This window comes from Engystomops pustulosus, chromosome 2, assembly GCF_040894005.1.
Source record: "Engystomops pustulosus chromosome 2, aEngPut4.maternal, whole genome shotgun sequence".
Taxonomy (NCBI): Eukaryota; Metazoa; Chordata; class Amphibia; order Anura; family Leptodactylidae; genus Engystomops; species Engystomops pustulosus.
In genome coordinates, this window is record NC_092412.1 from 158,388,417 (window position 1) to 158,411,584 (window position 23,168).

Consider the following 23,168-nt stretch of genomic DNA (forward strand, 5'->3'; position numbering starts at 1 on the left):
TAGATTATGGAGGCTGTTCAATAGTCTACACATCCTCTATGGCCAGTGATTAGCCCATCATATAAACGTACACAGGTGGGGTATACAGGCTATATACCGAGATTCTTGATCCCAGCCACAGTCTTAGTTTATTGACTTCCAGCCCTCAGTGATTTCCATAAAAAGAAATGTATCCTCTCTCTAAATTTGGGCATGAGTGGAACATTCACAAGAATGTCTTGAATCCGAGCCCCTGGGAGGAGGAGGAGGAGGGGGAGCGGCAGCGGAGACATTGGATGGTGACTGTGGCAGAACAGTATCCACCAGGGGGATTCCCTCTAACCTGCTTCTTCCTTACACGACTCTCTGGGGCTGCATTTCACAGAACATTTCCCAAGTTTAGTCGGGAGCACAGGCTTCACATTTCCTGACCTCCGCGTCTATTTTCTTGTTAGGTTTCTCCTCTCATCTGGTGCTCGATCCCTCAGAATCAGCCGTCATGTCCAGGGTGGCCAGGTACCGGCGGCAGGTGAGCGAGGACCCAGACATAGACAACTTGCTGTCCACATTGTCCCCGGAGGAGATGGAACAACTGCAGAAGGAGCTGGATGCCGGGGACCCTGATGCTGGAGTGTCTGCAGGGCTGCGCAGGGACCAGACCGAGAGGGCGTCCAGTCAGAGGGAGGCCGAGAGGGAGAGCAGGAGACTGGCGCAGGCTGAGGTAACATCTCTCCCTACTTGTCGCATCATGTGTCAGTGGCTGCCTCCATATTCAGAGAAATAAACCAACACTAAACTCTCTATTAATTCCCACATTTTACAACACTTTGAAATTCTTCTTAGGATTCAACTCTATCATTGTGCATATGTTTTTATTTTTAAAAGTGGTGCCTTTACCTGGTATAGTTCAGTTGTTGTGCCATACTTGTCATTCTGCAGAATATGGGGCACACTCAGGGTGGGACTGGATCACTAAAATAAAAAGACCCTAGTCCAAGGTAAGATCTAGTTATTTAGAAGAAGGCAAGGACTAGGCTACACATGTGTATCTTTCAGTCAGACAATATTTCTATGTAGCTGTACCATGGGACCCTAGGATTTTACTGATGGCCACTAGGTACATAATGATGACAATGTGATCACTGCAATATGCCCCAGTGCCTCCACAGGACAGAATAGCTTTGTTCTACTCTGTTTTCCTTCTTCCATTGTTCTGCTTCATTATTTCTTCATGAGTGGAAGTCTAGGTAGGATTATTACACCTATGGCTAAATTCCGTTTGGTTTTATCCCAACACTGTGTGACATTTAAGGCTACTTAAACACAAGAAATGGATTGTGCAGGCCAGGGAGTCAGGGAGATAGCTGTGACGGTGAAGGAGATGCACAGCAAAGTCAGTTAAGGGAGATGTATCAAGCTGTCTACCCGTGAATACTGGAATTAGGTCCCTTTCATACAGTCCTTGTGGGAACATATAAACGAACCCACTCGGCTGCGATACAGTGACCACACATGTGTTCCGCCGTACCATGCTTGGGGAAGAGATAGAGCATGCTCTATTTTTCCTTGTACGTACAGGCGGGTGCCATGCATTGCTCTGGAGAGGGGAGGGGTGAGCAGCGTTCATCCCTCCTCCTCTCCAGCACGCTGCCGTATGCTCACCAGGCCTATGACCGGATGAGCATTAATCAATGTGAAAGTAGCCTAATTTGCACCCGAAATACTGTGCACCACCATAATTTAGGGTTGTAAAACTTGCAAAACTACTTTGCACTGTTCTAATAACTGCGACATTAATACATCTCCCCCACTGACCACAAAGTCAGATCGATGAGAAATGAGGAGGTTGGAGTTGCGGGACTGAAGTAGACCATTGGCAAAAGGTTACTTCATATAACCAAATCATGGTTTTGGGATTCAAAGGAGAAGTACTTGAAGAGGATATTTCAGTAAGTACTCCAAAGTAAAGTTGAGGAATGAAGTGGCCACTAGTAGCACCGTAGCCTCCTCAGATGATCAAGACTAAATGCTACAGCAGATGCCTGAAACATACGATTCCAGATGTTTTGTAGGGAAAGTTTTAGTTCTTTTTGGTATCTTTTTGGATGGTCAGTTGGTCAGTTTTAATGGTTTCATTTATCAGCGAATAGTAATAAAAAAAACAGCTGTTCCTTATTGGTCTTATAAATAGGTACATACGACCTCACATAAAAAACAACACACAATAGATTCCAATAACTTAAAAAATTTAAGCCATTTATTAAAATGAAGTAAGTCCTTGAATTTATAGTGTGTAGTACAACCTTTACTAACAACAACCTGAAATAATTGTTTCCTGAATTATTTTATCAGTTTCTCACGTCATTGTGGAAGAATTTTGGCCTACTCTTCTTAAAAGCATTGCAGCTCAGTTGATTGTGGTTTTGTGGGCATTTGTTTATGCCAAGCTCTCTTAAGTCACTGCTTTTCAATTGGGTTGATGTATGCACTGTCCATTGCAACAACTTGATTCTTTTCTTTTTTTATCCATCTGTTGTAGATACACTGGTTGACCTGTGGCATGACCTACTTTTGGTAAAGCCTTAGCTTTTGGATAGATAGAATGTATCAATCAGTTTTTGGTCAACTCAATGGCCCACATTCATTAAAGCATTTGAACATGTTTGCACTGAAACAAATGTCTGCACCAGTATTGTATCGCGGCAGCAATATGCGCCACAAAATTCTGCTTCTAAAGGGGCGTTTGTGTGCAGAGTCGGACCATGCGACTTGACAGAATTCTGTTGCACACTCTGTTAAAGGTGCAACAAAAAGTTGGAGCAAACTTCCTGAGCAGTGCAGGGATCACCATATTAATAAAGAACATGCGCCACTTTTGATTAATCTGCCACACTCTGCACACTCCACAGGCAAACAACAAATAGTGTTGTTTGCACTTCTTTTCATAAATGTGACCCAATGGCTGCAAAGTTTCTACAAAATGTCAAAATCATCACCGCTCTATCACTTTGCTAAATGGTAATCTAGTATTAAGCAAATTAAAACTAAACATTACCTATACTCCTCTTCATCTTGATCCAGGCGCTGGTCTTATTTAATCTTGACACGTAGGTATCGCCCCTAGTGCAGGGACCGGTGCTCCAAGCTGTTAATTATTCACACCTCTCGCGTGATGTCACCTCCCTCTCCAATGTTGCAAGAGGGAGGTGACGTCACCCGAGAAGCGTGAATTTACGCCTCATGCTCGATTGATGCCTCTCCGAGCACGGAGGTGTGAATAATTAACAGCCTGGAATGCCGGATATCGCGTCCCCTCTCTCCTAGCTGCTTTTTATAGGCAAGTATGTTTAGATTTATTTTGTTTAATACTTATTGTAGCTTTCCTTTAAGGCCCCTTTCCCATGACTGTACGAACAGCAGCTAGCATTACAGCCATAATAGAAATTCAGAGTGGACATGCACAATGAGAAAACCATGCCGCAGCCAGAAAGAAGATAGAACATACTCTATCGTGTGCCGCACATATGGTGCTGCTGCATGAATTCCTTTGGAGAGAGGTGTTGTGAGGAGCTCTCCCCTTCTCTAGCCGAACGCATGCTACACACAAGTTCTGGCATGGACAAGCATAGATGTGTGTGAAAGGAGACTTTCAGTTGGCATAAAATTTGAGATGATATGCTGTGTTTGGTTTTTTTGGCCAAACGTGTGCAGTATGGACAGACATCTTAATTTCATGTATTCCTATACAAAGCATTGCTACTCTATCACTCTTTCTGAAAAAGATTCATTATCTAATGCACAAACTCTAGCAAGTCCTTCTACTCATCTCCTTCAGTATCGCCCCCTCCCCTCCTTGTGTAATGCTCACAATTAATTCAGTTCATCTCCCTCAGCCTTCCCTGTGTGTAGTGAGAACAACACATCCTCCTCAGCCACACCACCTAACTTCTCTGTGTAGTACAATGCAGCACAGAAAGTTTTTTCCATCCTCTGCCACCTTTTTAGTAAAGACAGAGGGGCAGATTTACTTACCCGGCCCATTCGTGATCCAGCGGCTCGTTCTGTGCGGTGGATTCGGGTCTTCCGGCGATTTACTAAGGTAGTTCCTCCGCCGTCCACCAGATGTCGCTGCTATGCTGAAGTTCCCCGAGGCCCGCCGGAATGCCCTGAAATTCACTGGCCTATACCTGGTGAAGGTAAGCGCGAGTCCCATGCCACATTTTTTTTTTAAATGCGGCGGTTTTTCCGAATCCGTTGGATTTTCGTTCGGCCACACTCCCCCGATTTCCGTCGCATGCATGCCGGCGCCGGTGCGCCAAAATCTAATCGCGTGCGCCAAAATCCAGGGGCAATACAGGGAAAATCGACGCAAATCGGAAATATTCGGGTAACACGTCGGGAAAACGCAAATACGGGGGTCTGCATCTTGCTTACAGGACCCTTAGTAAATGACCCCCAGAATGTTGTGATACATTTATCTAGAGCCATATTTACATATTTACAGCTCATACTGCCCTAGGCGCCCATTACGGGCCCTTAGTAAATGATCCCCAGAATGTTATGATACATTTATCTATAATCTAGACACGGGCTTAATTTGCTATATCGCAAGTTGCAGTCAAAAAGGCCACTGGATTCACCATCTCAATCTTAAACATATGTATATAGGTGAGGGCATATAAAACATAACTTTTACTATTGCGGTTAAAAGAAAACAACACCAAAGTGAACCATCACATGAAAATATAAACCAGAGATAAAAGCTGACCAAAGTCAATAGGTTGGTTTCTCTGTAGGATACAACAACCATCCAAGTTAGATGCAAACACAAACAGCATAAAGTATATGAACTCTGATAGCCTAATAGAACGTTTTGCCAACCTGTAAGGGAAAAGGTGGATCCCTAAGCAAACACATACAGCATCATAACTATAGACTCTGGATGGGGAAATATATCAATAAATACTTTAGGTAAAAAGAAAAATTGGTCAGATCTCACCCATCCCGAGGTAGGACCAGACGAGGGTTGTAGATGATGGGTCTCAGGCACATCTAGGTCAGGAATAGGTGGATGCGCTGCCCCTAGTAAGCCCTCAACTCCACTCGCCCTAGTTCCCAGATATAGCTCCCGTCCTTACAAGGACAGTCCCAGGTGTTCCCTAGTCATGGACTTGCCCTAGTAGGCCCTATAGGTGCTATATTATTGTGTTTGCATCTAACTTGGATGGTTGTTGTATCCTACAGAGAAACCAACCTATTGACTTTGGTCAGCTTTTATCTCTGGTTTATATTTTCATGTGATGGTTCACTTTGGTGTTGTTTTCTTTTAACCGCAATAGTAAAAGTTATGTTTTATATGCCCTCACCTATATACATATGTTTGATACATTTATCTAGAGCCATATTTACAGCTCATACTGCCCTAGGCGCCCATTAATGGCCCTTATACACTGGATAACTGGACATCTATGAATGATATTCAACAATTCTGATGCTATAGTGGACATCTCACATGCACCCCAATTCATATAGACTGTGACCACCTTATGCCTTACATTCAAAATGCTATAACCCCCATGTTCCCCCACTTACATTGAATTTTCCACTGTTCCTATTCAACACTATTACGCTCTACACTCTGTATCTGCACACCGATATACTCCCCTACGGTCCCACTCCTGAAGTCAGTTTAAGAGAACATTTCACCACCTCTATCAACCCAAACTCATTGCATGACATGAGGTTTATGAAGGTGGTCCTATTCAAGCTCTTTGTTTCTGTTACTTTATAATATGACTCCCAGGACCACTTATGCTGTAGTTTATGACTTACTGTCAGTCTGCGATGGTAATCTGGGCTTGGATGGGATTAAAAAAAGACATTAAAAAATGCTCCTTAGTATGACCCTCTGTAACTGGACACTCTAGACCACAGGTATCATTCACAAAGCCCAAGGGCCAAATCCGGGCTGCAAAATGTTGTTATCCGCCCTTCTCCCTATTGTTACTCCATTACTCACCTCCCCACAAACTTTAACAGCAGTCCTGTTCTTCTAGTTTCTTCAGAGTTTGTACGTGGCTCTGAAGATGCAGACCCCCATGTTAAAAAAAAAAAAAAAACATTCTGAAAAAGATTTTAATTTAATACCTTTTTAAAAGTGCTCTAAAAAGTGATATTAAAAAATGTTACACACTCCTAAATAAGACCACTAAAAAGAACAACTCTACTTACAAAAAAATAAGTCCTTAACCAGATTTGTCAGCCAAAAAATAAAAAGCTGTGCATCTGAAAAGACAGTGATGCTAAAATGAATAAGATTTTTTCTCCAAATTATTTTTTATTGAGTAAAATAGGAAAAAAAAAAATCTACCATATATAAATGAGGTATCTCTGTAATTGTTGTGACCCAATAAATTAAAAAAAATATAGTATTTTTATGGTATGGTGAACGGCCAAAAAACAAAACAAAAAAATCTTACCAAAAATTAAATATTTTCATTTTCTCCACCAACAAAGAGTTAATAAAATCTTATCAATTAGCTATAGATGCCCCAAAATTATGTAGCAGAAAAGTACATCTCATGTGGCAAAAAATTAACCCCTATAAGTCCACAATAAAAAAAAGGAGAAAATTGTAGCCTGTACAATTTGACAATGCAAATCTGCTCTAGATTGAGCCTCCTTCCATTCTATGTTTACCACTACATATGAGGTGTACATTGTAGGAGATATTGGGTATCAAACTTTGTGGAGCCTTTTTAATTTATCCATTGCACATGTTTAATTTTCTGCCCAAAACGGATGTATTGTCCAAAAATATAACAATGTGTAGACCGCACCTCCATTTTGTTTTAAACCCTATAAAGCATGTAAAGGGTTAACAAACTTCTTAAAAGTGCTTTTTCCATAATGGGGTGATATACGAGTCTAGGTATTATTTAAGCCTCCCACAGTCAATTAAAGGTTGAGCAGGTCCATCTAAATACGAAGTTTGAAGATTTTCCCAAAAATTTGAAAAATGGCACACAAATTCTAAGCTTCATAACATTCTATTAAAATATGTGTTGTCTTAAAAAACCATGGCAACATAAAGCAGACATTTGGGTAATGTAAGTTATGAATTAATCTGCTTCAAAAGTAGAGAACTTTGAAAATAAAGAATTTTGAAAAATTTTTGCCACATTCGTTTTTTTCAATAACTTAACACAAAAGATATCATGCAAAATTTTAAACAATATGTCATGAGAAAACAATCTCAAAATCCCCTGCATATGTTAAAACGTTCTAAAAGCCATAACCACTTCTAGTGAGACAGGGCGGATTTTATAAATGAGGCCGCGTCCTTAAAGGGGTTCTCCAGTGGCAAAGATAGACCTCACTTTACTTTATCTCCCCACACTTATCACTTCACTAATTCAGTGTCATTAAAGGGGTATTCTCATCTGGGCATTCACATTCAGTTTCATATATCTGCCATATTTAAACATTTTTTCAATTGGATGTTATTAAAAAAAATGTTCGTGTGTGAAGATAATTTCTCATAAATGTAGTCATGTTGTCCCTTAGAAACAGGATGGCTTCCTCGGATACGACCACATCACATTTTGGCAGTGGTGGCCAGACATGCTGTAATGAGTCCTGCCTGACAACCTGGATTCAGCGATCATTACCACAGGACAGCTGTGGGACATGTAGTAACTCCCGGACATTTCATATACAAAAACCTTTTGTGTTTTTGAGCAATCCCTCCAGCAGAGGTGCCGTATCGAAGGACACAGTCTTGTTTCTAAGGGACCATATGACTACATTTATGAGAAATTATCTTCACACAGGAACATTTTTTTTAATAACATCTAATTGAAGAAATGTTTATATATGGCAAATTAATGGAACAGAATGTGAATGCCCAGATGAGAATACCCCTTTAAATCTTCTGCCACCTCTTCATGAAATCAAAGTCATTTCTGTGCACTGCCAGCTCCTGCTACACTTACAGTTTCAAATAAAGTCACTGAGGAGCTAAATTAGATATAACACCCCAAAAAAAGAGGTTGAAATGGGATCACAGGTATAATTGGGGAAAAAAAATAAAATATAACTTTTATTAGTAATAATTAAGAACACTCCAATGTGTGAATCAGTGTGGCCATAAGTTTGAGGTTTATGACACACGGTCACAGATAATCATAAAAAGGACTTCCATAGGTCAGAGAGCGCACCTTGTGCATAAAACATGCTTTAAGGTGCTATTAGTTGGCTCACAAAGCGCAGGTCTATTGTGGCATATAGGGATGCTAAACTTATGTTGTCAGCACAAGTTATTGCGATCTAGCAAACAATGAAGCTCCCTGCATCTCCCTGTATGTATGCAAGTCCTAGTGTACTACAGCGATTGACAATATGTCCTATGTTCTCATCTCTCCACCTCTATGCCTTTTGCCCCCGATAACAGGGCTCTTCAAGAGAAACATAGAGGATGCAACTAAATAGAATGTTTGTTACTAAGCATTCAAGTGGAAATACTTACAGTTTCCACAAAAACGACCTGCTTGCTTTCTCTGCTCTCCAGTCGCTCATGAGCAGTCAGCTCCCTGTTCCCTGCTGTAACCATAACTGATTTAATGAGCCGTTCAGAGTTTTACTGTAAAGACCTGCAGGGAACAGGGAGCTGACTGCTCGTTCCCCTGTGTGAAGAAGCTGTGTGGACCAGGTGGATTGTGGGAGATGTAATCTTAGTAGAATAGGGGAAGACATCTTAGAGTGATGCAGCTGCAGAAGTGACCCGTGAAGTGACAAGTGAAGGAAAAGAAAGTATACAGCCCAGGGTGGTGAGCTAAGGGTGTGTAACTATAATAAATGCAAAAGAACTGGTTAGTTTAAAAAAAAAGTAGATATAATTGTCAGGCCCCAGGGATAGTGGACCCACTGGACCACTGCGGATGATGACATAAGCCGACACCTGGGACCAGAATCTAAGTGATACCCAGTTTTCACCAGAGCCTGCCGCAAAGCGGGTTGGACTTGCTGCGGAGTGGTACCACCAGGTCATTCCACAGGTGCGACTTTGTCAAAAGTGGCACCTAAGACGAAGTACATAGACGTTAGGCAGAACCGTATTCGGACAGGCAGGAGGTCGGGATGGGCAACATGGAATCAGAGTCGGGGACACAGCAACAGGTCAAGGCAGGTAGCAGAGGAGTGTAATCAGGAACGGAACCGGGGTCACAACGGGAAATGTACTCAAAGTACATGGGAACAAAGCTTTTTCTAAGGTTGAGAGGCACAACGATCTGGAAGGGAAGACAGGAAGAGGCTGGGAATTTATCAAGAAGGGCATCTGGCCAGCGACAACTATCGGTGCGCTGGCCCTTTAAATTTGTGCAGGGGGCTTGTTAACAAAAGGCAGAGGAGGATGGGGGTGTTGCAACCTGACTCCGTTCAGTAACACCCAGGCTGACCCAGTCACAGGATTACAATGCAGATTTGGGGGTTTTATAGTTCACAGGAGCCACTGACTCATTCCAATATCACCATGCAGAGCAACTCATTACATTAAATGAGGTAAGACCTAAGACACAAGTTTTGGAGGGCTAGATGTGTCTAAAAGGTTCCCTTTGAGGAAAAAAACCTGTTGTCTCCAGCATTAGCAGAAAACACCAGGTGAGGATGAGGGATGGTCAGTACAGGAATAATAATAGTCTTCTTCAGAGTATGAAGTTACTATTTATAATAACATTTTTACTAGTGTGACTTCTGATATTGATATGGCCAGTTTAAAGCACAGTACAGTATGGAGAAGTGAAAAAGTGTGCCAGATAAAGATCTAAAGCTTCTGGAATTTGGTGCTGGTCCTAAAAGCTGACAGTCCATGCCTCTATTTATTTTAATTACTTTTAGTTGACAGAATTCATTGTGGACTCTCTAGGTCTGCACACATGTTCAGTTGTGCCTGAAACAGCATTCAGTACACAATGCTTTATAGAAGATAATTGTTTACTGTGTTTTTTTAAGATGTTCACTGTGCAGTTATTACAGCCAGTACCTAGCAGTGATGGGACAGGGACAGATCAAGTTGTACTAGACCCTGGGAATGGAAGCGCTAGTGAAAAATGTAGCTACCTAGTAGATAGAAAAACATTATCAGGGAAATTTAGTAAGTCTATTTGAAGTTTCATTTTGCATACCCCTAACATAAGCATAATGCATTTATAATATTGCATTTTTTGTTTCCTGTTGAAACTGGTACTTACAATTTAATGTGAAACTCTGATATAAGCAAGAAATACATCAACTGACCTCTGACCATTTTTTTTAGAGTTTAAAGGCAAAAGAAGAGTCACAAAAAGAAGACAAGCTTAAGGAGACCCGTCCAAAAGACTCTGCACCAAGTAAAAAACAGGAAGAAATAAAAGGCACCAAATCAAAGGCAAATAAAGAAACAGAGAAACCAAAAGATGATCGAGTCAGCAAAATGCGGGAGAGGTTTAGGCAAGAGAAGAACAGCAGTACAATAGATAAAGGCAAATTAGAAAGAACTGCATCGAAAAAGCTGGATGAAGATAAAACTCCAAAAGCAACAGAGAAGGAGAAAACAGAAAAAGAAACTACTGAAGAGAAAATGGAGAAGAAGATTAAGGAAAATGTAGAAAAAAAAGAAGTTCCAAAGCCAGAAGCTGAAAAAAAACTGGAAGAGAAAAAAAATACAGACAAGACTATACAGAAAAAAGAGAAATCAGAGAGTATCCAAGGCAATAAAAGTATAACACAAAAACAAACATGCGAACAAGAAAAAAAGAATGTGCAGAACGCAGAGCCACCAAGAGCTGAAAATGGATCGAAGAATGTAGCAGAGGAGAACAAAGATGATGAATCATCTAGTATTTTTGATGAACTCCTAGAAAAAGTGAAAAACAATGAAGCTGAGCTGACAGAGCTCAATCTGAACAATTCAGACTGTATCACCATAGAGACATTAATGAGTTTTACTGAGGCTTTGGAGTTCAATACTGTTGTTAAGATCTTTTCCTTAGCCAACACACGGGCTGATGACCATATTGCTTTGGCCATTTCTGCCATGTTGAAGTCCAACAAGACCATTACGAGCATCAATCTGGACTCCAACCACATCACAGGAAAGGGCATATTGGCCATATTTAGAGCTCTCCAGCACAATGACACTCTTACCGAACTACGCTTCCATAATCAGCGCCACATATGTGGTGGGAAAACTGAGATGGAAATAGCAAAGATGTTAAAAGAAAACACTACCCTCTTAAAACTTGGTTACCATTTTGAACTAGCAGGTCCACGCATGACTGTTACAAACTTGCTAAGTCGTAATATGGACAAGCAAAGGCAACGGAGAATTTCAGAACAGAAAGCCTTAAAAGAAGCAGAGAGCAAGAAAAACAGTTTAGAAGTTCCAAAAGTAATTCCACCTCCAAAAGAACCCCCAAAATTATTGGGAAAATCGGCTGCCAACCCTCCCCAAAAAGGCACTCCCAAAAAAGGGGGAGTACCTGTACCTCCTCCCCCTCCACCACCTATGGCTCCACTGGCACCACCACTTATTAATGAGAACATTAGAAACTCTTTGTCTCCCGCTTCTCAGAGGAGAATAGTAGAAAAGACTGGGCCTGCAGAGAAGAACTCAAGAGATCAACTTCTTGAATCAATTAGGTCCAGTAATATCAAACAGCTTAAAAAGGTATGTTTTAAGACACTTATTAAGTGGCATTTTTTTACATAATTTTCCATTATGGTATTAAACCCCAGGAACAATCATTATTATATTTTGCCATGTCCTAAAATGTCCAAACATGTTTGTGAATTTTTACTGTTTATTTTTATTTATATCAGTTGAAGGGAAAGGGATGTGATTTAGAATTTTTATTTATTTTTACTTTTTATTTATTTTGTTACTATTTTTCAGACCGACTAGACCCTAGGCTGTTTGATTGATCCTACCATATGGATTGATCCTATCATATATTGCTATATACTGTCACTTTGAATATATGCATCTATTCCATCTATTCCATCTATTACAAAGTGCAAATCGCACACACATTGTAATAGATCGGCTAAAATCCGACAGCATCCGGTCTTTGGATGACATCACAGGGAGCGACAATCTGAGCCCATGCGCTGCTAGCTTTTTAATGCCAAGTTAGCACCGACTGCAATATGCAGCAAACACCCACCTTGTATGGTGAGGGCCAAGTTGATTTTATATATATTGTAATTTTTCTAATACAGAAATCATTAGTAATACTATGCATGTAGTACTTTTTACAATTTTGTTAAGAAAAACATAGCAGTACAGGAACTGGTTCAAAAAAGGGAGACAAGTTTAAATAGGGTTCTGGGAGAATAAGAGTGCAAAGACTGGTTATTAACCTAGTATATACAATTCTTGCCCTGAATTAATATTTGCATATACAGTGACCCCCCTTTAATTAAAATAAGCACACTATCCCTTTAAATTATAATAATGTATTACATAAATACAGTACCAGAAGCAAGAGCAAAACAAATGCAGCACCAAAATTGTAGATTGATAATTGTAGAGCTATATTAACCCCTTCAAGACCATGTTTTTGCGTTTTACTATTCTCCCTCCCCTCCTTCCATGAGCAAAACCTTTATGATTTTTCCATTTTCAATGTGAGGCTTGTTATCTGCAGGAAATTTAGACTTTCTATACCAATAAATATTTTGTGTCATCTACTGGGAAACTGGAAAAAAAATCCAAATGTGGTGCATCATTCTGTTAAAGGGTTTTGCCCATGAAAGAAAGTTCTCAGATTTTAATTGTTACACAATAAAGACAATTTTTAACCCCTAAAAATTATTTTATACAGTTTTATTGCTGTTTTTGGTCCTATCACTCAGTGATGGTCAGTATAAAATTGTGTAAGCGGGCACTAGCTGAGTAGACACTTCATGATTATTCTATGCTATGAGATGATGTGTGCTGACAATGTTCTTAGATTATCAGGGTACATGGTACTTTCATTTAGCTTCTTAACTATCTACTACTATCTGACACATAGAAAAAGAAAGATGAGACAAATCAGAGTCATGGGATGGATATAAGACAAAATGACAAACTCAGCTCTGCTGCCTCACATACATTTATTAAATCAATAAAAAATATATAATAAAATATACCATCAGCACTGCTGTGTCACCCCTCCCCTCGGATCCAGAGCTTTCTTGTTTGTAGTGTTGCTGTTGAAGTCTCCTCTCCAGGGTGCTGAGAACAGTGTAGTAGCTGCTGCTGGTCAGGAAGTGCTCTCTGCTTCCACCTTTCCCCTTCTCCTGCAATGCAAGAGAAGCCAAAGGATTCTGACCAACCATAGTCAGAAGTTTACTGTCAAATGCATGGACAACCAAATTGTAAACACCAGGAATGATAGAGAAAGGATGGAATTATATGTTGGAAAGGCTGTATTTTTGTTAATAACATTGAATTTTAGAATGTGTTATTTGTTACCCTAAGTATGTTTAAGAAGTTTGTGTTACCCATTTAAGTGGTTTGTTTTCATGGTTTTTACTGTGCAGTCCCCTTTATTCTTTGGATCAGTATGACTGCTGAGATACTAAATGTATATAGCTTTCTTATGTCTTAAATTTTTTTTAAAAAATTCTAGAACATAACTTTTTCATACTTTACAGAGCGGGGCATGGTGTAATTTTTTTAAGGATGAGATTTTCATTAACTCCATTATGACAACTATTTGATCTTTGGATCACATTTTATTAAAATTTTTATTGGCAGAAAAAAAGTGTCAAAATTGGCACAGTTTTTTTGACAGGACGAGCATTTTGGGATGCGGTGATACTAAAAAATGTTATGATTTTATTTGTTTATGTATATTTTTTTTAGTTATACAAAATAACAACCAAATTGTTTTTAACCGGTTAATGACCGGGCCCTTTCCTGTTTTTTCATGTCCATTTTTCACTGCCCACCTTCAAAAATCTATAACTTTTTTATTTTTACACATAAAGAGCTGTGTGACAGCTTGTTTTCTGCGTAACAAATTGCACTTCATAGTGATGGTATTAAATATTCCATGCCATGTACTCGGAAGCAGGAAAAAAATTCTAAATGCAATGAAAATGGTGAAAAAATGCATTTGTGCCCTTTTCTTGTGGGCTTGGATATTACATCTTTCACTGAGCACCCCAAATGACATGTCTACATTATTCTTTGGGTCAGTACGATTAAGGGGATACCAAATTTGTATAGGTTTTATAATGTTTTCATACATTTACAAAAATTAAAACCTCCTGTACTAAAATAATTTTTTTGATTTTGCCAACTTCTGGTGCTAATAACTTTTTTATACTTTGGTGTACGGAGCTGTGGGTGGTGTCATTTTTTGCGAAATTTTATAATATTTTCACTGATATCATTTTTAGGACTGTACAACCTTTTGATCACTTTTTATAGATTTTTTTATATTTTTCAAAATGGCAAAAAAGTGCCATTTTCGACTTTGGGCGCTATTTTCCGTTACGGGGTTAAACGCATTGAAAAACCGTTATCATATTTTGATAGATCGGGCATTTTCGGACGCGTCGATACCTGATGTGTTTATGATTTTTACTGTTTATTTATATTTATGTCAGTTCTAGGGAAAGGGGGGTGATTTGAAATTTTAGGTTTTTTTATTATAATTTTTTTTTTTAAACTTTTTTTTATTTTTATTTTTACTATTTTTCAGACTCCCTAGGGTACTTTAACCCTAGGTTGTCTGATCGATCCTATGATATACTGCCATACTACAGTATGGCAGTATATGGGGATTTTCCTCCTCATTCATTACAATGTGCACATTGTAATCAGCACATTGTAATGAAGGGGTTAAAACGAAATAGCCTCGGGTCTTCCGAAGACCCGAGGCTACCATGGAGACGGCTCGCCGCCCCCCGATGATGTCACGGGGAGCGGCGATCCCAGGTAAGATGGCGGCGCCCGTGCGCCGCTATCTTTTTGAGGCTGCTGGCAGCTTTGCCGGCAGCCATTGCTGCGAAAACACCCGTGATCGGTGCTAGCACCGATCGCGGGTGTTACCGGTAAGCCTTTGCTGCAATATGCAGCAAAGACTTACCGGCTATGGAGAGGGTTCAGCCCGTGAGCCCTCTCCATGCAGCGCGACCCGACCCCCGCCGTGAATACATTGGGGGCGGTCGCGAACCGGTTAAACTTACCTCGGATTTTCATGATTGTGGCCTACTACTTAACCCCTCTATATTTCAACTGTTTAACAACTGGCCATATTACACAAAAATACAACACTTTAAAAAAAAAAAAAAACACATATCCATAATAAGTACACTGCAATGGAAGGACACACACATCTTATATACCAGCCTGCCTGTGGCAAATTGTAATAGAGACAGCCAGTGATGTTCTGGTGAATCAACATGTCTGTACCCGGCATGGCAGTTGGCAACCTTTCTTTACTTCCCTTCACTACTGGTTGATGTCATTTTTGTTGACCAGTGATGACAGGATTAAAAAATAAATTAATTCTCACAAGTTTGAAATTGTTGCAGACATATTTCCGATTATATATTTATTTTTTGATTTGCATACATTTTTATGTCAAAATAGTATTTTTCTAGGTAATAGATCATCTCATAAGAACATGCAGTAGTGGTCAGACTGTCCATCAATTTTTTTATTTCCGAGCAGCATTATGTGTTGGTAGTAATGTTATGCTCAATGTAGAGCTTAGAAGCTGCAGAAACCAAATAAAGCAAATTAAAAAAAACTTAAAATGCAGTTGAAAAGGCCTAATATTATGTTGGCCAGGTAAATTTAAAGTATGCTAGAAAACTCATTTGTAGCCATTTGGAATGACATCATAGCCTTTAAAATAATGTAGGGAACTGACAAAATTTTGCATTCTTTTTTACTTTTACCTCTAAAATATTGGATACTCTGCATTGTACTTCAACAGAGCAGAAATATATATTACCTTTTACCCTTTCATGACTAAGAGTCATTGGTACTTGAATGTCCAGGTCTATTTTTGCAATGCCATTTTTTACCGTTATTATATTTTGATAGATTGGACATTTTGGGAAGCAACGATAACTAACATGTTTACGATTTTTTACTGTTTTTTAATTATATTAACGAAAAGGATTTGAATCTTTAGTTTTTTTAATTTATTTTTTAAATTTAATTTTTTTTTATTACTATTTTTCAAACTCCCTAAGGTACTTTAACCCGAGGTCTGTTTGTCTGTTTGATCCTACCATATACTGCCATACTACAGTATGGCAACATATGGGGATTTTCAACATCATTTATGGGTTAAAATGATACAGCCTTTGGTCTTTTTATGACTCACGGCTGTCTAGGTAAAAGATTGGCAATCCCCGATGAGCTCACAAGGAGCAACGATTTAAGCCAATATGCTTTTTAATGACACTAGCAAAGCATTCCCGGCGGCGATTAATGGGTTAACACTGGTGTTAGCAGTGGGTGTTTGCTGGGGTATGCAGCAAACAACTATCTTTTATGGAGAGGTGCAGCCCACTCCATACAACAGCAGCCTACTTGTGACATACTAATGCTTTACACGTTGTTAAAGGGTTAATGTTTTATTTATATGTAATTAGCTGCAGAGTATTTAGAATTTTGCACAATTCCCCCTATTTTCATAAATAAATTACAAAACCACCTGTGTAAGTGACCTTGTAAGCATCACACTCTTTTTAGTTTTTTGTGTAACCATTTTTGTTCACTTTTTTTAAAGATCCATAACATTTTTATTTTTCTATGTACTGTACATAGTTTTATAAAGGCTTGTTTTCTTTGTAACAAGTAGTAAAATATTACAAATACAGTGAACGGAAAAAAAAAAAACTTTTGTGGGCTTTACGGCTTTCACTGTGCACTCCAAACTATCCTTTATTGTTTAGGTTGGTGTGATTAGGGGGATACCAGAAGTATATAGGTTTTAATGGCTTAATGACCACCTTATCGCCTTTTTTTTTTACCAATCCCCGGTGTTTAACCCCTTAGACACTGTGGTCAAACATGGACAGTGGTGTCTAAGTGGCTGCAGAGCATGTGCAGGGTTCTGAAGTGTACGAAAAAAGTTACCAAACACAAAATGGTTTGCCCTTTGAAATAAAAAGGGAACCTGTACCAACCCAAACTACAAAACTATACTAGTATTTATCCCATATGACAAAACAATTTTAAAAAATAAAGGAAAAATGATGCTCAAATTGACATTTATTTCATCATGCAAAGACAGGTTATTACTGTATGCGTAATAACCCAGAGAAAATGGTTATTATGTTATTTAGGTTCAACGATATAAGCAGAAAAATTTTAATAGGGTTCTGATTTCAATCTAAAAAAAGGCAGATTTGAGTTAATTTTTAAATATACTGCACAGAAAGAGTTAATAAAAGTTCACCAGTAGGATATATGAAACCCAAAATTGTGCAGTTAAAAATTATATTTCATCACCAAAAAACAAGACCCCATATAGCTATAGTGACAGAAAAATATTAAAGTTGTAGCTTGTTGAAAAAGAATTGATGAAAAAAGTGAAAAATGGCCTGGGCTGGTGCAGAGATTTGCTAGCTTCTGGTGCTAATATCTTTTTCATACTTTGGCATATAAAGCTGTATAAGGTTTAATTCTTTGCAGCACTTCGTGATGATTACATGGATACAATTTGTGGTACCGTACAACCTTTTGATCACATTTTAATTACATTTTTGTTCTGCTCAATGACAAAAAACTATTGTTTTGAACATTTGGGTGTTATTTTCTGTTACGTGGTCCAGCACCAGGAATAGGCGTTTTTTTAAAATTGATAGATCAAGACTTTAGGAATGCATTGATACATCACATGTTTATGATTTTTATTGTTTAAAAAGGGGGTGATTTGAACTTTCATGTTCCTTAATTTTTTTATGTTTTAAATAATAATTTTTTACAATTTTTCAGACCACCTAGGGCACTTCAACCCTAGGTTGTCTGATTTATCCTACCATGACATACCCTGGAGTCTGCGATGGATCGTTTCTCACTGATGACGTCACAACGTCACAACCAAGATGGCTGTAAAGGTGCAATGTAAAGAGTTAACTTCCACAAACGGCACCACGACCGATCGCAAGTGTTAACGCTGAGTTTTTGTTGCAATATGAAGCAAACCCTCGGCCTTTATGAAGAGGGCCAAGTCCTTGAGCCCTCTCCATATTATTATGTCGCTTTTTCAGCAAGGAGTGTGTTATTGGGTTATTATGAATATAGCAACACAAGCTTGGTTAATATTTGGGGTTAACATAAAAGGATAATTTTTTCAATTACATTTTTCGTTTATAGAAATACCATGTGAAAAAAATAGCTTTACATAAAAACATGTACAATGTCAATCAGTCACCCCAGTTTAAGCTGCAGATGTGCAAACTTTTGCAAGCTATCAACTGTGCGTCCCTGCATCTTCCAACTCCTGCTCCTCCATGCATCCTCCAGCTGAGAGTTTGACGGGGGGGTGGGGGGTGCCTGGGAGGTATAGCCATTTCAGATCCACGATATTGGGAATTTAGATCCACGAGCTGTAACCAAGCAATTATGCAGAGCATTAACAGTATTATAATGATTTCCTTCTACATTCTAGAAAATTCAGCATTACACAGAGAAGAAGTTTGAATGCTGTATACACATAACCAGTGAAGAGTATAACTAGCCTCGCCCATAGTACAAATGCATCATCATATGTTACTTTAAGAAACTGCCACCCATACCTGTGATGATGTACCTGCACTATGCAACATCAATTAGGCCAGAGAACTGCCATTAAAAATGTTACCCATTTAAGTAAATAAATGTTATTCTTTGTTTAATGAAAATGAAAAGTTATGCAATTTTCCGATATACTTTCTGTAACATGTCCTCATGGTTCTCTAGATCTCTCTATAGAAAGCTTCTATATTTATTTCCAGAGGATAGAAATCTTATCATGGTCACACAGGTGCACGGCTTGTCATAACCTCAGCTCTGATTACTGTCTCATACTAACGAGCCATGCACCTGTGTGACCATAAGATTTCAGCATGGAAACTTTCTACAGGACAGCAAGCATAGATCAAGAAAACTGTGAGGAATTGATATAAAAAGTATATTGGAAAAATGTATAATTTTTCATAATGCAAAAAAACCCCCAGCAATTTGGTGAAATGAGAATACCCCTTTAACTACAAGCTAATTTTATTCAACAATCTCTACAACATCACATTGATTACGTGTCTCCTGTTTTATAGGTGGAAGTGCCCAAGTGGCTGAAGTAAGAAAGGATTATAAAAAGGAAAATGTTCTGGACCATGGACATGTCCGTCTTGTGCTTCTGAATCTACTTCTCCTATTGCAGCAATAAAAAGTTTCTTTAGGGTCCAACTGCTGTCTCCAAGCCAACATTCCTAATGAAAGCATTTTTGGTATTATATCAGAGTGACTGAAGGCTGTTTGCAGTAAATAAATACAATTTTACCAACGAGCAATTTTATAATATGGTTTAAATGACTCTTATTGAGATCATTGAGAAATGGGAATCTCTGAAGCACTTTTCCAAGGCACAATGATATATATGTTGTATGTTGCAGAAGCCCATTTTGAACGTATTCTTTTGATACAGTTTAACCAATTCCGCATTGTCATTACTCCCGAGTTATTTAGCAAGCATATGGACTCTGCCATTCATCTGTATACTGTAACACCAGCAATAAATTCGAGTCACAGTTATTTGTTGGAAAAGAAAACATTTTTTCCCTGTCACTGAGTGCCTGAAGCACTTTCCTCCGTTACCCTCTCCACTGTGAACTGGTTAACAGATACATAGCGAAAAGCTGTGTGAAAACATATAGATGGGTACTGAGTATCACTGTTATTTAAGCTTTATTCGCACATATTTTTGAATTGACTGTAAATCTATTGTGAAAAAGAGCTTAATAAACGTAAAAAATGCATGGGTATTTAGTTTGTTCTGCAAGCTTCTTAAGGATGTGTTTGTCTGGCACTGCAAATCTCTCTGACAGGCAAAAGATACTTTATGCTTCAATTTTCCATATATGGGAATCATAACAACTCGTTCCTTGTTCTCATGGTAAGGGAGGGTGAGTGTGTTTGGCGGGTATAGTAACAAAATAGACAGCTGACCAAGATTTATTATCATTATCTGGGACATTGCTACATTAAATAACAGTACAAAAATGAGGATCCTATTAATAATGGTTTGTGTGATATATTTAAATGACTTGGAAAGATGAGAAACATAGCAAGGCAGGTTTAAATTATTCATCTAACCAGTGATCTGTGCCTTAACAAAGATCATATTACTCTAGGGGTGATTCAATACCTCTTGTAATATATGGTCTGTGAGCCTCATGTTCATCTTGACAGTAAAGTCAGAATTTCATAAAGATAAAATGACAGGGCATAAATTATGTACCCAAACCTTAAACATAGGCTTAAGAACTGTCACTATAAATACATGCATGTTTATAGGTGTAGGGTTGTTTTTTATGCCTATTGATTTCACACAAAAATTGCATATTTTGTATTCATAATATAAGGACTTTATAGATCTCTTCTGGATTCTCAACACCTGTCTTTGGATCCAAAATGTCTTTAAAAAGTCTAAACTCAAGCTCTGTGTGGGTCTACCCTTAGGTTTGGGGAAACACAAACAGTTATCCCTCTTATCTACAGCAAACTCATCAATGGCTAACCTGCTGTGATGTACGGTAGGAGCTCAGAATGTCCCAGGGTCAACATCTGCAAAGAGTTTGTATGTTTTCTCCATGTTTATGTGGGTTTCCTCTGGGTCCTCCAGGTTCCCCCCACACTCCAGAACATACTGGTAGGTTGATTAGATTGTGAGCCCCATTGGGGACAGGGACCAATTTGGCAAACTGCAGCACTGCATAATCTGTGTGCGCTATATAAATAAAGGAATTATTATTATTATCAGAAGAGAAGGTTTCCATAAATATTCACAAAAAGCTGCAATGACTCTTAGAGATCAGAAGAAATAAAATAAAATCTCCCAATTTCAGTTGATAAACTGTTTTTCTTTAACCCAGAGAGTTGTTATAGCCTCTAAACACCAGGAGGCAAGTTACAAATTTCTAAGCAGGTGGTACAGGGCAACAGCACTACTACATACATGGTTCCCATTAGTCATGAATGTGTGCTGACATTGTGGGATCACTAATACCCCAGAGGCAGTGCTTCTATACATGGTTGATATATCCGTGTCAGCTTACAAGAAATCCCTGATCAGGCATCTCCTGCAAGCTTAAAACAATTATCCTGAGGAAATGGAAATCAGATCCCCACCCCCACAATGAGCGAGTGGCTTCAGGAGATAGCCCTGACTCAGAGAATGGAGGAAGTCATAATACAGTGATGGCAAACCTTTTAGACACCGAGTGCCCAAACTACAACCAAAACCCATGTATTTTTCGCAAAGTGCCAATGCGACAATTTAAGCAGTAACTTATTACTCCCTGCTCTTTCGCAGGTTTGAATTGTATAGGCACCTGAGGACACCAATACAGTAGAAAGAAGGAGAAAAAGTTTGGATTATCATTGTAGCTTCCTTCTAGGGTCCTGGGCTGCAAGAGGCCTTAAGTCCTGTCTGATGAACACTGCCCTTGGGTGATGGCAAGGGTGACCATAGAGATGGCTCTGAGCGCCACCCCTGGCACCCGTGCCATAGGTTCGCCACCACTGTCATAGTACAATCCCCAGAGACCACACACGACTTTCCAAGACTTGGTTTCACTGGCAATGGTTTGTTGTCTCCGCGGAATACCGCATGCTAATCTCTGTTAAAGTGGTGTGACCTTGGTACCAGTACCCCTCCCCACTAGTTCCCTGATCCATCCCATCTCCTCTCTACCTTTCCGACTTCCCCTCCCCTTCTTACTCATGCCCTTTTTTCCTTCTCTCTTTACTGGTCTATTTTTACTGTATTGTATATTCTCCGGTATATCTTAACTACCAAATACAAGTTGAAGACACATTTCATTTCTGGTTATGTATTGAGCTTTTACTGGAAGCTCCATTGTTCATATTGTTTCTACACTTCTTAACAAGAATGTTTGTTTGTTACTCTGTGTATGCTCTGAAGGCAGTTACATCACAGTTATACTTTACTATGCCTATGTTTCATAATATTCAATAAAATCTTGAATGAGGAAAGAAATCTCCCAATTTCAGGAAAAATGTGTTTGGTAAAGCAGTGGCTTTTCTCATTCATGCACCACAGCTATGTATAAATGGTAAGTGTATTAAAGGTTCCTGCAAATCAAGTGTTTAGTAAGGATGGAGATTAAGGCCCCTTTCCCACTTGCGTTTTTTACGCACATATTCTGCGTGTGCATTTGATGTGCAGAAGTTGCATTGCACTCTGACCAATTGTAATCAATGTTTTTTTTCAGACTTGCATTTTATTTCACGTACACACAAGCATTTTTTAAATGCATTTTTATTGACTTAATGACTGCCCTATCGGCTTTTTATGGCGGTCATTAAGGGTACTTCTTCTGACGTGACGCCTTTCTACGGTGGCGCGTCAGAAGAAGATTTCAGACATCGGGTTTAGCTGGTGACGGTGTCGGGCTGTGATATCACAGCTCATACCTGCCACTAACACCCAGGATCGGAAAAACTCTGATCCCGGGTGTTTAACCCCTTACACACAGCAGTCAAGCATGACCGCGGCGTGTACTGTAAATGTCCCCACCGTGGATTGGACTCCCCCAATGTGCTTACCAGGGGATCCAATCCCTCCTGCTGCAGCCCTGGGATCCGGCGAGTGCCCCGATGCCGTCGGCTTCTGTCCCCACCGGGTTCCACCTCCTGGCAGGACCCAGCTGTATGTAACTGAGCATGCGCAGCTCAATCAGCCCGACAGCGGCACCAATCTAACCCGATGTCCCTAAATCTTCTTCTGACGTGCCGCCGTAGAAAGGCGTCGCGTCAAAAGAAGTACCCTTAATGACTGTTGTAGAATCCCGATAGGGCAGTCATTAAGGGGTTAAACTATCCAGGGACTAGCTATAAAGCGTTTAATCATTAAACACTTACAAAAAAGTGGAGTCCTGCACCACAAGTGATCTTATATTTAGGCCATAGA

The 23,168-nt window shown here is 39.3% G+C and overlaps 1 protein-coding gene across 1 annotated transcript; it reads left to right on the plus strand.

Moving 5' to 3' along the window:
* The first annotated feature begins 256 nt into the window (after positions 1–256).
* LMOD1 (leiomodin 1) lies at positions 257–22,208 on the plus strand. The gene is made up of 3 exons (XM_072137129.1): positions 257–700; positions 10,295–11,686; positions 19,291–22,208. The coding sequence occupies exons 1-3, from the start codon at positions 479–481 to the stop codon at positions 19,315–19,317; spliced, it is 1,641 nt and encodes a 546-aa protein (XP_071993230.1). The 5' UTR covers positions 257–478; the 3' UTR covers positions 19,318–22,208.
* The last annotated feature ends 960 nt before the right edge of the window (positions 22,209–23,168 follow it).